The sequence below is a fragment of the Trichomycterus rosablanca genome, chromosome 21 (assembly GCF_030014385.1).
Source record: "Trichomycterus rosablanca isolate fTriRos1 chromosome 21, fTriRos1.hap1, whole genome shotgun sequence".
NCBI classification, from domain to species: Eukaryota; Metazoa; Chordata; class Actinopteri; order Siluriformes; family Trichomycteridae; genus Trichomycterus; species Trichomycterus rosablanca.
Window position 1 is genome coordinate 8,435,804 of NC_086008.1, and position 15,322 is coordinate 8,451,125.

Below are 15,322 nucleotides of genomic sequence, written 5' to 3' on the forward strand. Positions count from 1 at the left end.
ATGCAGTCACGGGTAAATGAAAAATGTGTCATTTTGCCAAGTTTAACTGATGTTCAAAGTACACTTAGTGAACATGATCCACTCAAAGTAGAAGCAGTAATAACACCACTAGACTGTGCCATGAAAAAAAGCAGAAAGGCAAAAGCAGGAAGTATGCTTATAAGCAGACATTACATATAAACACACTCAAACAGCGTACAAGAGTGAACACACAACAGGTATGGGCTCTATTTTCATATATATATATATAGAACAAGTGTTAAAACATGTAGGTGTAGCTCGCAGCACAGGTGGTAAATAGGTGTAAAGCAGTGTTATTTTGAATAGGGACTGGGTTATAGCAGATGCATTATAATAAAGTGTAGGTAGTAGTGCTGCTGTGGTTCATTTTTTTATGCTTTCCATCTACATTATCCTTGTCAGGGTCAGTGTAGGTCTGGTTTCCCTGGAATCAATGGGTGCAATACAGTAACACACCCTGGCCTCAGCTACATATACCCCCACCCCACACCCCAACCAGACATAGCCAATCATGTCTGTTTGTAGATGCCTGACTGGCCAATAAGCATCTGCTCAGGATTCAAACCCTGGATCCCAGTGTTAGTGCGTTGGTGTAATTTAATCAAATAATCTCTTCTCACTGCCTTTAAAAGACTTCTTTAAATAGATTTAAAAAGATTTAATGTCCAGTGGTAGAAATAACTGGTGTTCAGGTGGAACAGTGGTAAAATATCCTAGCCCACTCTCACTGGAAATCAGTGTTCAATTCCTCTGCATTGCTGTCGGGCTTCCACATGCAGACATAATTGGCTACAACTGGGTGGATAGATGTAATGGATTGGTTGACAGACAAGTATAATCTAATTTACCTGCCTGAATACTATTGCAATGCAAACATATTTAAGTAAAATTCAACTCTGGTAAACACTGGCCCACCAGTACCAATTCATTTAATCCAAAATGGCAGAATTACTTTGACACATTCACTCCAAAACAGGCAACCTGCTAACCCTCTCTTATCCAATCAATAAAATTGTAAAAGGTAACATGGTTCACAGTTAGTCAATGTTCTACATTCGATGGTATAACCGGTCTTTTTGTCCTGTGTTATTTTTTTGTCTGTGTTTAATAACAACCAACAGGCTAGTAAACAAGAATTAATTAATTAATAAGATTTTTTGTAAAACTGAAAAAAAAAACAAGAATTATTTCTTTCAGTATAAAAGCTCATGGAACCACAATAGAGGACTGGGTCTCGAAGGAAAGTGATGTTGACATTTTCAACCAAAAGTTAAAACAAAGTCACACCAGTTATTAATTCCACCAATGTAAGCACCGGCTAAGGCCCATAAAAGAGAGCAAAGCACAAAAATAGAGCCCATGATGTCAGTTTTTCTGACTTACTTGATCATGTGTGGCACAGTTACTTTGGAGTTCTCTTCAAACACACTGGTCATCAGGCCATTACAGCGGATATTATCTATGCACTGCACAACACAGAAGAAATACATTATGAATTGAGTTTCTGTTCAACAGACAGCACAAAAGTCCATTTATAGCTACATTAGCTGTACATTAGATTCACATAATTACATTTCATATATGTTTCGTAAATCATGTAGTAAATCATGAGGAAACGACTTGTATAGATCAGATAAGTGTTTAGTAATTGCTAGGTTTGTCTTGGTTAATTGTGTAAGTGCAAGTTAAACCATTTTTTTAACCTGGCTAATATCGCTGGTCCAGGCAGCTTTCTCTTGGCGCGATGGAGCCAGAAGCACCACTGTGAAGGCAGGAGCGTCTGTAGGTTCCACCACTATCTTAAAGTCCAGATGGCCAAACACCTGCCCTGATGTCTTAGCTAAAATTAAACATAAAGCATCACTTCTACATATCTGTAGGACAATCTTTACTATTAGAAATTTAAATTGTCAGGGTCTCATGACTAAAAATGTTGTCTCCCGTTTGCTTCTCCCAGAATAGTGTTGCAATAAATTTTTTATTTTATTTTATTCACGTTTATTTCTTTTGTTTACATTGAAACAACCCAAAAAAGTTGAGGTCAAAATCTGATATTATTCCACACAGGACTCCAGCAATCGACTGGACAAATTATTGGCACCTTCTCAAATTGTATTGTAGAGAATAATTAGATTTCAATAATGTGATGCTCATTTAATTCGTAACCTCTAATCAACCTTCAAACAAATTCAAGCTGACCTGTAGATATAATGTACATAAGTGTTGCACTACCCATTGCCATCTGAATAAAATGGAACACTATAGTAGGAGACCCAAAAGGACCCAACTGCTAAACAATTTGAAGACTGCAAAAGAATTTAAAATAATTTGAGCCCAGTGTCAGAAATCTGACAGTCAAAAAGTAACCCAAAAATACTGGAGAGAGAACTATGGAAAGCTACATAGTTACAGAAAGATATTTCAGTTATTGTTAACCAGATTGATCTAATAAATCTTACAAGCTTATTAGACGGCATTCCACACTGCTATAATTTAATATCTGCATATGATGACAGCACTAAACCATGTGACATTTACAAAAGCTTGTTTGGGTTCATCCTTTGACAGTTTAGTAATAAAATAAGAAGAGGACTTACCATCTTCATCATTGGCATCAGGTTCTTCAATGAGGGTACACTCAATTAGGGACAGGACACCCCCTTGCTGCAAGGGTTAAAGATATGAACATCAGTAATGTGTACGCATGCATGCAGTAATCTCACATGGAACATAAAATAATTATTTACATTTTGTCAGTCTGAGATTAGATTAGAATTTTAATTTGATTCTGATGAGCAGAGTTTGATACTGTATTTTTCAATGTGTTTTAGGGGTCACATGATTTGATTTGAATGTGTTTTGTTTACTCAAATAACTGATACTGTACCAGATCTTAAATGTCCCATTTAGGAGGAAAAAGCTCATAACTGATCTCTAAACTATTTTTCATAATGCAAAACTGGAAAACATCTAACAATAATACAGTTATAAAAATAGTCACATTTTAAACTTAGTCTTATCATTTGTGCATCAGCTGTACAAACACTTTCATGCTTTTTTTTTATTTTTTTTTATTTTTACCTATAAACTTTTTGTCCAAGTAATGCTCATTTTACAGATTTGATAAAACCATAGTTCTCAACCAGGGAGGCACATTACCAACAAAAAGACAGGAACATTACAGGTCTCACTAACCTGTTAAGACAAACATGCCAAACTCCTCACAGGCAGGAACTAGAGGTGAGGTTTGAACCAGGTCCCTAGGACCCTAGAGCCACCCACACAAGGATTTTCTTAGACACTGGGAGGCCATACAGTAAAAAGGTTTAAAAAGCACTATGTTAAATAAGGGAGCTCGAGTTGTTCAGTGGTAATTTGCACTAACCCACTACAGCTGTGATCCAGGGTTCGAATCTTTATACAGACATGATTGGCTATGTCTGAGAGGGGCTGGTCGAGGCCCTTGCGATGGACGTGTTGCTGCAACCCTGGCCAGGATAAAGCAGTCATGAAAATGAACATAAATTTAAATACTGAACAGATTTAATTCTACAAGCAAACAACAAACTGTAAATTTACACTCCAAGTGTCAACTAAACAGAAAATGTTGACTGAGAAAACTGAAACGTGTTCCCCTTATATAACAGCTATAGTGATGTCCTGTCCCAAGTTGCCCTTTCTTATATTTTTCCTCCTAATTACGGAGCAGTGCAGCATGTTGAATCAAAATGATGTTCTCAGTTTCTGAGATTGTTCTGTGCAAAAAAACCCCTGTGATATCCATGTCATCTGTCTGCCAGACTAGTACAGATCAAAACAGTCTAACAGGCCAGACACATAATCTGCTTGTTGGCTACTGACAACGTCTGGGTTCAGCTATCTTTTATTAATCCAAAACACATTTAAAAAGAACAAACAGGATATTCTCACAAATCCAAGAAGTCAGATTTCAAGTTTATCAGACTAGTGCTCCTGTACACAAACAGGAGATGAGTAAATATGTGTATTAGATTTACTTTAAGCAGGTGCAGTTTGCCTCCTGAGCTGCGAGTGCAGATAAGGAAGTGCTTGGTAAACAGAAAGCACTGTCTGTCGCCTTCTTTCTTCAGGGAGAGAGAACCCAGTCGCACCTTACTGAGCTTTCCTCTCTCTACAGAGGGTAGCTGAATCAAAGAGCCTGAGAAAGAGAGAGACCCGTAGTCAGAAAACTAAATCAGTTTCTCTGTGAGCTTTATAGTGATGTCCTATTTAAAAATGAATCATTCTTTTAAACGGATAAAAATGCAATTAAGGCAGTAACTATGCTACTTGAAGATGCTGATGAAAGTGATTACTCATGTAGACCTCGAGTTTTTCTCTTATCAAATAACCTGAAGTATGTGTAAATTTTGTATGTTCATGAAATTTCTTTTTAAATGTAAACATTTTAACATTGTTTTATATGTAACACAAGGTAAATTACACTAGCCCGAATCCACAGCAGTGCTATCGGCTGGTCGGACTACATACAGACATGATTGGCTGTGTCTGAGGCTGGGGTGGCTAAAGCCCTGAACCGGATTGATGTCCTGTCCTAGCCAGGGTGTGTTACTGCATTGCAGGGGAATTCGCACCCACACCAAAAAGCAGTGGTAAAACATAAACATGAATGAATTAATGAATGTAAACACATTCACTACTGTAAGCATATCGCATGCGCCTACTTCACACATTTCATTATGTGCAAGATTTTACATACAGTGTATCACAAAAGTGAGTACACCCCTCACATTTCTGCAAATATTTTATTAAATCTTGGATATTCAACATGGCACCTCATGGCAAAGAACTCTCTGAGGATGTGAGAAATAGAATTGTTGCTCTCCACAAAGATGGCCTGGGCTATAAGAAGATTGCTAACACCCTGAAACTGAGCTACAGCATGGTGGCCAAGGTCATACAGCGGTTTTCCAGGACAGGTTCCACTCGGAACAGGCTTCGCCAGGGTCGACCAAAGAAGTTGAGTCCACGTGTTCGGCGTCATATCCAGAGGTTGGCTTTAAAAAATAGACACATGAGTGCTGCCAGCATTGCTGCAGAGGTTGAAGACGTGGGAGGTCAGCCTGTCAGTGCTCAGACCATACGCCGCACACTGCATCAACTCGGTCTGCATGGTCGTCATCCCAGAAGGAAGCTGACGCACAAGAAAGCCCGCAAACAGTTTGCTGAAGACAAGCAGTCCAAGAACATGGATTACTGGAATGCCCTGTGGTCTGACGAGACCAAGATAAACTTGTTTGGCTCAGATAGTGTCCAGCATGTGTGGCGGCGCCCTGGTGAGAAGTACCAAGACAACTGTATCTTGCCTACAGTCAAGCATGGTGGTGGTAGCATCATGGTCTTGGGCTGCATGAGTGCTGCAGGCACTGGGGAGCTGCAGTTCATTGAGGGAAACATGAATTCCAACATGTACTGTGACATTCTGAAACAGAGCATGATCCCCTCCCTTCGAAAACTGGGCCTCATGGCAGTTTTCCAACAGGATAACGACCCCAAACACAACCTCCAAGATGACAACTGCCTTGCTAAGGAAGCTGAAGGTAAAGGTGATGGACTAAACCCAATTGAGCACCTGTGGCACATCCTCAAGTGGAAGGTGGAGGAGTTCAAGGTGTCTAACATCCACCAGCTCCGTGATGTCATCATGGAGGAGTGGAAGAGGATTCCAGTAGCAACCTGTGCAGCTCTGGTGAATTCCATGCCCAGGAGGGTTAAGGCAGTGCTGGATAATAATGGTGGTCACACAAAATATTGACACTTTGGGCACAATTTGGACATGTTCACTGTGGGGTGTACTCACTTATGTTGCCAGCCATTTAGACATTAATGGCTGTGTGTTGAGTTATTTTCAGAAGACAGTAAATCTACACTGCTATACAAGTTGTACACTGACTACTCTAAGTTATATCCAAGTTTCATGTCTATAGTGTTGTCCCATGAAAAGATATAATAAAATATTTGCAGAAATGTGCAAAAATGTGAGGGGTGTACTCACTTTTGTGATACACTGTACATGCTAAGCAATTACATTCAGACCTATTTCTGCCTCTCTAGTCTTAAAGACAGACCTGTAACACTACAAAGCAATGTTCTCCTTGAGCACATATGAGCTGCTCTGTAACACATTAAAATACATCATGCTGGCTTGTTTACCTTGTCTTACAAATGTCTGGCTGGTGTCGAGAAGTATGTCACAGCCCTCAACAATCATGCGCTCAATGGCCAAATTCTTACGAATGTTCTCTGTGTCACTCACTTCATCATGCATCACCCTGAACATACGCACAGAACAGGATTATTATACATTTTATACATGTATATAACATATTATACATCAAACTCTAAATGTAAAGTAAAACTGTCCAGCCTAGACGTGTCTTTCAGCCACAACAAAGAATTTACTTCTTTCCTCCTTTCATCTAGATATAAAATTTATTAACAAAATATTTGTAGAAAAGAACGATTTTCCATTACATACAAGTCCTGACATTTCCTTTCTTAAATTCCCTCAGGCAGAAACCAGCATTATTTTGGATTACCTGGACAGCTCTTCAAGCTTGGACTTGGCAAACTCCAGACTTTTCCGCTCTACGTGCTCATGAGGCGTATGGGCCAACAGTTCATGAAGCGTTATAATATAGCGTGGAATCTGTTAAAACCAGAACAAAAACAATGCAATAAAAATAAGCAAACAACTTTTAAGTGTTGTGATAGAAACAGATGGCAAAGATACTGCACAATACAATCGCTTTCTGAAAATCTACATGAAATATAAAAACAAAATTAAAAACGCAAACATATTAAACTAAAAATGTCTTTTTTTTAAACTAGGTTAAAATATTTTGGTGGTCCCACCTGAAACATGGGGTATGTGAGAAAGGTTTCTAGCATCCTCCCTTCACATGCAGCATTTGACTCGTATTGTTTAAGCAGCTTGTCGAAGTCTCTGTTTTGCTTACAGTTAGCTAAAACCTGCAAGCTGTATTGATGATTCCTCACAAACTCCTGGTAGATGTTTAGCATGGGCAGCAGGATGTCGAAAAGATCGGCTAAAGGGAGACAAAACAACACCAAGCACAGTAAGAGAGTGTCCAAAAAATTCTCACTTCTGTTGAGAATTCTGTCGTTTAAATGTATTTTATCTTTGTTTTGTTTACTCTTAATAATAATCTTTATTTCTCTTTTGCTTTGTTGTGTTTAGTTTTGATTAGTCTGGTTTTTTTTTTAGTCTTCCTTTGTTTTGACTTGTCTTGTTTTGGCTGTTGTGTCTTGTGCACTCTTGTCCTAATATGTGTTTTTATTTGTTTGTATTCGTCTTATTTTTTTCTAGTCTTGTTTTGTCTCATTTTCTTATTGTATTTTTTTAAATTTTATTTATAAATTTTCCCCCAATTTAGCGTAGTCAGTTTGTCTTCTGCTGCCGGGGGATCCCCCTCCGACCCGCGTGCAGCCCTTAGCGGAACCCTTTTTCACCCATGCATTCTGCTAATCAGGGTCCTTACACAGCGTTTTGAAGACCCCACCCACATAGTCCAGTCATCCTGCCCTAGCAGAAACATGTCTGCTGCAGGCACTGCCAATTATCTTAATTATATTTCTTATTTTAGGCTGTCCTGTCTTTTTCTGTATGGTTTTGTCTTGTACTGTCTTTTGATATTTTGGTTTTGACTGGATGCATAATTTTATTACTGACAGTTATTACTGCAGCCAATTTCCACCCACCAGCTGAGTCCCACATATCACATAACACCAATTTGGAACATAAAATGTATTCTTCTAAACATGTGAGCTATCACCTTTTTCTTCCAGTCCTTACTACCAACCATAGAATAGATACAAGTATGCTCTTAGATGTCTACTTTCAAATGTCTATAGCATTAGCAGGCTAGGAACTCAGTATCTTTCAACAACAGACATAAATTATACTGATTGAAAAATATTTGGAAATGTTTGATAAGTTTGTTGTCAGGTTATACGTATCTGGAACATTGGAGCTTAAATGACAGGCTAATGTTTTGTCAGGATTTCATTGTTGCTCATGAGTGTGTCTGCAGACGGTGAGATAGCAGGAATCAGACGTCACTTGCTGTGTTTGACTAAGATGCTGCATGTCAACTGTGTCAGCTTGTTCTTGTTGTCTATGTTGACAGGTTGCATTTATTTATGTGTTTAATTTTTCACTGAAGAGCATTGTGCATGCAGTAATGAGGCTTGTTAACAGAGAAGCTGAATAGCGGGTACTTACCTAAAACGAGAGTGGGCCAATTTGCAATCCTAGCTTTCAAGCCTTGATGGAATATCTCATGTAAAAACATGATAGTTTCACTAAAGAGAAAGAAGACCATAATGTCAGACCCATATATATATATATATATATATATATATATACAGTGTATCACAAAAGTGAGTACACCCCTCACATTTCTGCAGATATTTAAGTATATCTTTTCATGGGACAACACTGACAAAATGACACTTTGACACAATGAAAAGTAGTCTGTGTGCAGCTTATATAACAGTGTAAATTTATTCTTCCCTCAAAATAACTCAATATACAGCCATTAATGTCTAAACCACCGGCAACAAAAGTGAGTACACCCCTAAGAGACTACACCCCTAAATGTCCAAATTGAGCACTGCTTGTCATTTTCCCTCCAAAATTTCATGTGATTTGTTAGTGTTACTAGGTCTCAAGTGTGCATAGGGAGCAGGTGTGTTCAATTTAGTAGTACAGCTCTCACACTCTCTCATACTGGTCACTGAAAGTTCCAACATGGCACCTCATGGCAAAGAACTCTCTGAGGATCTTAAAAGATGAATTGTTGCGCTACATGAAGATGGCCAAGGCTACAAGAAGATTGCCAACATCCTGAAACTGAGCTGCAGCACAGTGGCCAAGATCATCCAGTGTTTTAAAAGAGCAGGGTCCACTCAGAACAGACCTCGCGTTGGTCGTCCAAAGAAGCTGAGTGCACGTGCTCAGCGTCACATCCAACTGCTGTCTTTGAAAGACAGGCGCAGAAGTGCTGTCAGCATTGCTGCAGAGATTGAAAAGTTGGGGGGTCAGCCTGTCAGTGCTCAGACCATACGCCGCACACTACATCAAATTGGTCTGCATGGCTGTCACCCCAGAAGGAAGCCTCTTCTGAAGTCTCTACACAAGAAAGCCCGCAAACAGTTTGCTGAAGACATGTCAACAAAGGACATGGATTACTGGAACCATGTCCTATGGTCTGATGAGACCAAGATTAATTTTTTTGGTTCAGATGGTCTCAAGCATGTGTGGTGGCAATCAGGTGAGGAGTACAAAGATAAGTGTGTCATGCCTACAGTCAAGCATGGTGGTGGGAATGCCATGGTCTGGGGCTGCATGAGTGCAGCAGGTGTTGGGGAGTTACATTTCATTGAGGGACACATGAACTCCAATATGTACTGTGAAATACTGAAGCAGAGCATGATCCCCTCCCTCCGGAAACTGGGTCGCAGGGCAGTGTTCCAGCATGATAATGACCCCAAACACACCTCTAAGACGACCACTGCTTTATTGAAGAGGCTGAGGGTAAATGTGATGGACTGGCCAAGCATGTCTCCAGACCTAAACCCAATAGAACATCTTTGGGGCATCCTTAAGCGGAAGGTGGAGGAGCGCAAAGTCTCGAATATCCGCCAGCTCCGTGATGTCGTCATGGAGGAGTGGAAAAGCATTCCAGTGGCAACCTGTGAAGCTCTGGTAAACTCCATGCCCAGCAAAGTTAAGGCAGTTCTGGGAAATAATGGTGGCCACACAAAATATTGACACTTCAGGAACTTTCACTAAGGGGTGTACTCACTTTTGTTGCCGGTGGTTTAGACATTAATGGCTGTATATTGAGTTATTTTGAGGGAAGAATAAATTTACACTGTTATATAAGCTGCACACAGACTACTTTTCATTGTGTCAAAGTGTCATTTTGTCAGTGTTGTCCCATGAAAAGATATACTTAAATATCTGCAGAAATGTGAGGGGTGTACTCACTTTTGTGATACACTGTATATATATATATATATATATATATATATATATATATATATATATATATATATATATATATATAATTCTTTATTGTTGAAGTAATTTAACCATATGATGTTTCTCTCAGTTCTGAGCCTGCATTTCTGCAATGGTAATCATCAAAACATCAAATTTATAGTATGATCTGGCAGCATTTTTAAATAGGAGTGGTAAAGGTAAAGACTAAATCCTCATGAAAGAATGATTCGGCCTCTGGATTTCCTTATGTCAACAAATGGCAAACTGTGTCTGTAGATCAGCAGAACAGGCCAGTGGCATCACTTACACTCAAACTCAAGCACCCTTGAACAGCACTGAACAGCATTGTTTTTGAAATGACGTGGATTAAAAAAATAAATAAATAAATAAATAAATAAAATAAAGACAGCACATCTTAAGAATGAAAACACCTGCACATCTTAAGAATGAAAACACCTGACTCCTAAAGAAGTGATTTCACACCTAGGGTGTCTACACTGAAAGTAATTCTTCAGTGTGTTTAATAAAGATATAATAAATACAACTATTCCTGCTGAGCAGAGTGTGTTTAATTATCACTTGGATAAAAAAAAAAGATCAGATTAAATTTTGAAGCCATCAATACAGAAAGTCAGGTTAATCCCAAAGGTTCACTAACTTTTTCTTTTCAGTATTTTATAACACTCAACAACTCTATTATTTTTGTTCTTATTGTGCAAATAAACAATAAAATTAATTTTATCAAATGTTCCTATTTCGTTGTCCTATTAGCATTAGTTGTTTTGTCAATGGTCTTGTGATGTCATTAGCTGGCATGTTTTGCAAAAACATCAACTTCACCAAACTACCCTTATCTTTACCACACACACATACACGTACCTATTAAGAAAGATGCTGCTGACATCATCATGGTTAATGGGAGGTTTCTTGGAGCTAGCGGCCATGCGCAGTGGCCTAAGGAAGCAGTTGACCAAGATGGAGAGCTGGTGGAGGTACTCTGTCTCAGCCTCCACCATGTTGAAGACGATCTGGTTTCTCTTCCTCATGCTCTCGGCATGAGGCGAGCAGATGTAGTCCTGAACGATGATTTTCCACTTCCTCCTACAAAGCCAGCCTCGCATGAAACTCTGAACCTACATGAGAGGTCACATGATCATACAATTAAAGTAATTAAAAACTCAATGAAAAAACTTTATGATGATTGTGACATTTAGATAATCGCTTAAGCCAGGGCAGGAAGGGTAATCGCTCTGGGGTGTCAGTCAGAAGTCACTGTGTGCACTTTGTGTTTATAGCATCAATAGAATAGAAGACAATTTGTACCTAGTTGTACCTACTGTTTTAAATTAATTAATTAGTTTATTTATTCATTTTAGTACCTTTTTAATTTTCTTGATATCTGGATCATCTTCCTCTTGGTTGACTTGGTAAGGTCGCATTCTTTCCTTGGTTTTGTTCAAAGCTATGATCTGTAAAAAACAAACAGGTCATAAAGGGCATATAAACTGTATATTTCAAGCACTGTAAATTATATAGTGCATTAGTACAAACACTTTAATAATCTACATTTATTACAATACAATAAAAAACAACAATACAGGCCAACCGTTACTTGTAACACATCACAACCTTAACAGTTATGTAGCAAATCAATTTGAAACTATTAAGATTTATTTTTTTGATTTATATATACAGTACATTAATATAACTAATTAAATCTAAATTTATTTCTATAAGTCTTTTTTACAATGGACAAGCAGCTTTACTGATTTTAAGACCACGCTGAGAGCAACAGTGTCAAGAAAAAAAACTGACTGAACATTACAAAGAAGAAACCTTAACAGGAACCAGACTCAACAGTGACCTATTCTCCTTGGATGGCCTAGAGTATATTTAGTCATCTTGAATGTGTTCATAATATGTTGATTTACCCAGTTTTCTATAAGGAAAAGCTTTATTTGTTTAGCCCTGGCACTTATTTGCCAATTACCAAGATCAATCACTGAGATCAATCACTGAGATAAAGACCCCTAACTATGTACCCAAGAAGAACCCAAAGCACAGTACCCACTTTGTTATGAGGTAGTTTATTGTAATAATAAAGCATAATGAATGCCTGTAATACTCAATAGAGAATCTGCATGGACATACTGACAAATAACAGCTTTTTATTTACACATATATATACACATACCATGACTTTCAAACACATATGCTCGGGTGGTGCAGTGGTCTAATGCACTAGCTCATTAAAGCTGAGATCTTGAGCGCTAGAGTTCAAATCTCATAGTGGTGCGTGACTCTCCATACATGACACTTCTCTCTGTGAGACTATCTCTGACAGATGAAAAGAAGAAGCCAGTGACTGCGTGTGTCTGAGCCGGTGTGTGCTAGTCTGCAGCTCTCCTGGGTCAGGGCTGGGGTCTGCAGCAGCAGATAGTTACGTTACAGTTGTGGAACTGAATATGACTAGACTGGGAGGAAAAAAGGGGAATGCAAAAATAGAATACAAAATGCTAACATATGCCTTGATAAGTATTCAGTTTGTCAGGACTGTGGGTTACAAAGAGGATGTGTGGGTGCTCTTATAAAAGATAACCATCTCACTTCCTCTCCATGGACAATCTCCACTCTTCAATCAACAGCCTGCTGCAAATGCCTCACTCACTGTGCCTTTTATATTTATAAGCAAATTAAAGATTGAATGCCTTGAGGCTGTATTACCAAACGGTAGGTGACATTACTAGCTATCAAAACATTTGAATGAATATGGTACACTTGTGTTTGAGAATTCAAATTAAATTACCCCCCCCCCCCCCCCCTTACCCGACATTACCACCACCAAATTGCTAATTCATTATTATTTTTGTAGAGTGTAATTACAGCCTTTCAGCAGACAGGTGCTAAGTCATTTGATATTCAATAATTCAATACACTACATAATAACATTTGTCTGTGCTTTGCCTGTGTATATGTATATTTTAATCTCAAACATGAGTGATTTCAAATTGTAATAAAACTGACTGACTCGGGTAACAAATAACATAAATAGCATTACTTCAGCATAATAAAATTATATAGCTGCAGTTGGAAATATTCACCGCCCTCTTCAACTTCAAATGTATTATGGTGGTAAATTTGATACTAGGGCTGCCGCGATTGGTCCATATTTTAAGTCAATGCATTGTTTTTTAAAACTATGCTTATAAATGATCCTTTTTGAATTCTACAACGTGTCCATTCATATAACCATTCGTATGATTTCCCTCAGCACTACTTGCTGCGTGCATGACCTAAGTCGTATTTGGTCCAGTCACTGGTTGGCGGCATTAAAACTGGCACAAAACAAAAATGTTGCTTGTACACTGCTTTGATGGTACCACAGGAGCACTAGCGCGATGTTGCACGTCTTGTTTCTTTAAACTTCTTAATTGCGGAGATCCTAGAATACCCTATTCCTTTGGGCTTGCGATTTTTGCAACCAAAGCGCAAAAGGTTTTTCATATGATTGTGCCCTAACACTTACCACTTTGTTTACATCACTTAGAATTAAGTTTAGAATTAAGTAAATTTTTAGTGAATGTGTAGGTTAGAATCTGGGCTCATTCTGTCTTTACTGTACGTTGGACTTAAAGAGACGTGCCTACCTCTATTTTGTTTCTGCTGTAAGTTTAAGCACTTTGCTTTGTGTACATACACATGTTGCACTTGGTTTGGTATGGAGCACTTGAGAATTTGATAATATGGACATAAACCCTGTTTACATTTAGTTTTGTGCCATATTATTGTGCCATACAGTTTGTTAAAATAAAAGAAGCGTAAATGAGATTCTGAATTTAATTTTTTGAAGGAAAATTAATGGTTAGATTAATCGACTAAACGAAAAAATATCTATAGATTAATTGATAGCAAAATAGTCGTTAGTGGCAGCCCTATTTGATACACTATTTTAGGTGTAAATAAAAAACATCTAGTACTTTTGACAAATGTCCATGTGCACTGTTATTCAATCCACAGCTTAAGTACTTGGTGGAACACCCTTTTGCATTTAATACCCTCTATTAAGCAATTGCAATAAGTGCTAAGAAGCTTCTGACACCTCTCCTGTGGAATCATTGACCATTTGTCTTATGTAAAAGCTTCCAGCTCATTGAGGTTCGATGCTTTTGTGCTGCAACTGCTTCTTTTAAATCCCACCAAACATTTTCTACGAGATTTAAATCTAAAGACTGAGAAGGCCACTCCAGGATATTCCCGGACTGATCCCTTGAGCAAGCTTTGGTTGACTTGTTTGTGCTCCAGACAAACTGCTGATTCATATGGCCAAGTTTTAATGGCCAAAAGTTTCAGTTTAAATGTGTGACTCTGCAGGCCTATTCAAATTCCTTGTAGTGCTGAATATCTGATATCTGGGTTTTCTATCTCATCTATGCTATGTGGCAGCAATGCATCTACACAGGCATAATTGGCTATGCCTGAGGGGGAGGATGCAATGAGATGTGATAGATGCAAAGGACTGGCAACCCGTCCAGGGTACTTCTGCCTTGCGGTCAGTGTTTCTCAGTGGAACGGAACCTGCTGCATCTCTGGCCAGGATAAAGCAGTTGAGAAAAAACAAATAAATAAATAAAAGGCTCCCCAGTGCAGTTGCTCTCTTTCAAACCAGATCTGTCAGCCATCTCTGTTTGAACTTAAAGGCAAGGGTCTATAAAACTGGTACCAGATTTCTAAGCTCGCAATTCTTCAGAATATCACTACAGGCTGTAGCATTAAGATTTAATAAACTGAATCTACAAACAACAAGAGCTAATCATTAAAATTGGATTAAAAATGAAATAAAAAAAAAGAGCTTGTGCTAAACATATATAGTAGGATGTACTGCCACAGGTTGGCCTTTTTCTGTAATGTACTGCTGACATTTATAGATTTTGTCAATAATCTTTAAGCCCTTCAGCAGCCCTTAAGAAATGCTTCTCAAAACTGCTAAAAGATTAGATTTAACACATTCTACTTTCAGTTTGAATCCTATAAAAGCATTCCTCTGAGAGAAATGCTCCAACAAACCAAAACTGCACCACTTGTGTATAGACTGGCACTAAAGCATATTGATGACTTTTACTACTCCACTATATTAGAAGCTTACTTTGTTTTATAGTCTCATATACAACAGGTAGTTCTGATCATGCAGCCTCATTTTACCCTGGTTTGGTCACAGCAGGCCCAACACTATGC

General features: G+C 38.4%; 1 protein-coding gene across 1 annotated transcript in view; it reads right to left on the reverse strand.

Annotated features, from left to right (window-relative positions):
* The window catches only part of rasgrf2b (Ras protein-specific guanine nucleotide-releasing factor 2b), a 59,382-nt gene that overhangs the window by 22,923 nt on the left and 21,137 nt on the right, over positions 1-15,322 (reverse strand). Inside the window, 10 exon segments of the mRNA XM_063017686.1 lie at positions 1,405-1,487; positions 1,725-1,861; positions 2,619-2,685; positions 4,038-4,198; positions 6,214-6,332; positions 6,600-6,709; positions 6,916-7,109; positions 8,306-8,385; positions 10,970-11,223; positions 11,470-11,559. Coding sequence (XP_062873756.1) covers positions 1,405-1,487; positions 1,725-1,861; positions 2,619-2,685; positions 4,038-4,198; positions 6,214-6,332; positions 6,600-6,709; positions 6,916-7,109; positions 8,306-8,385; positions 10,970-11,223; positions 11,470-11,559 — 1,295 coding nt within the window.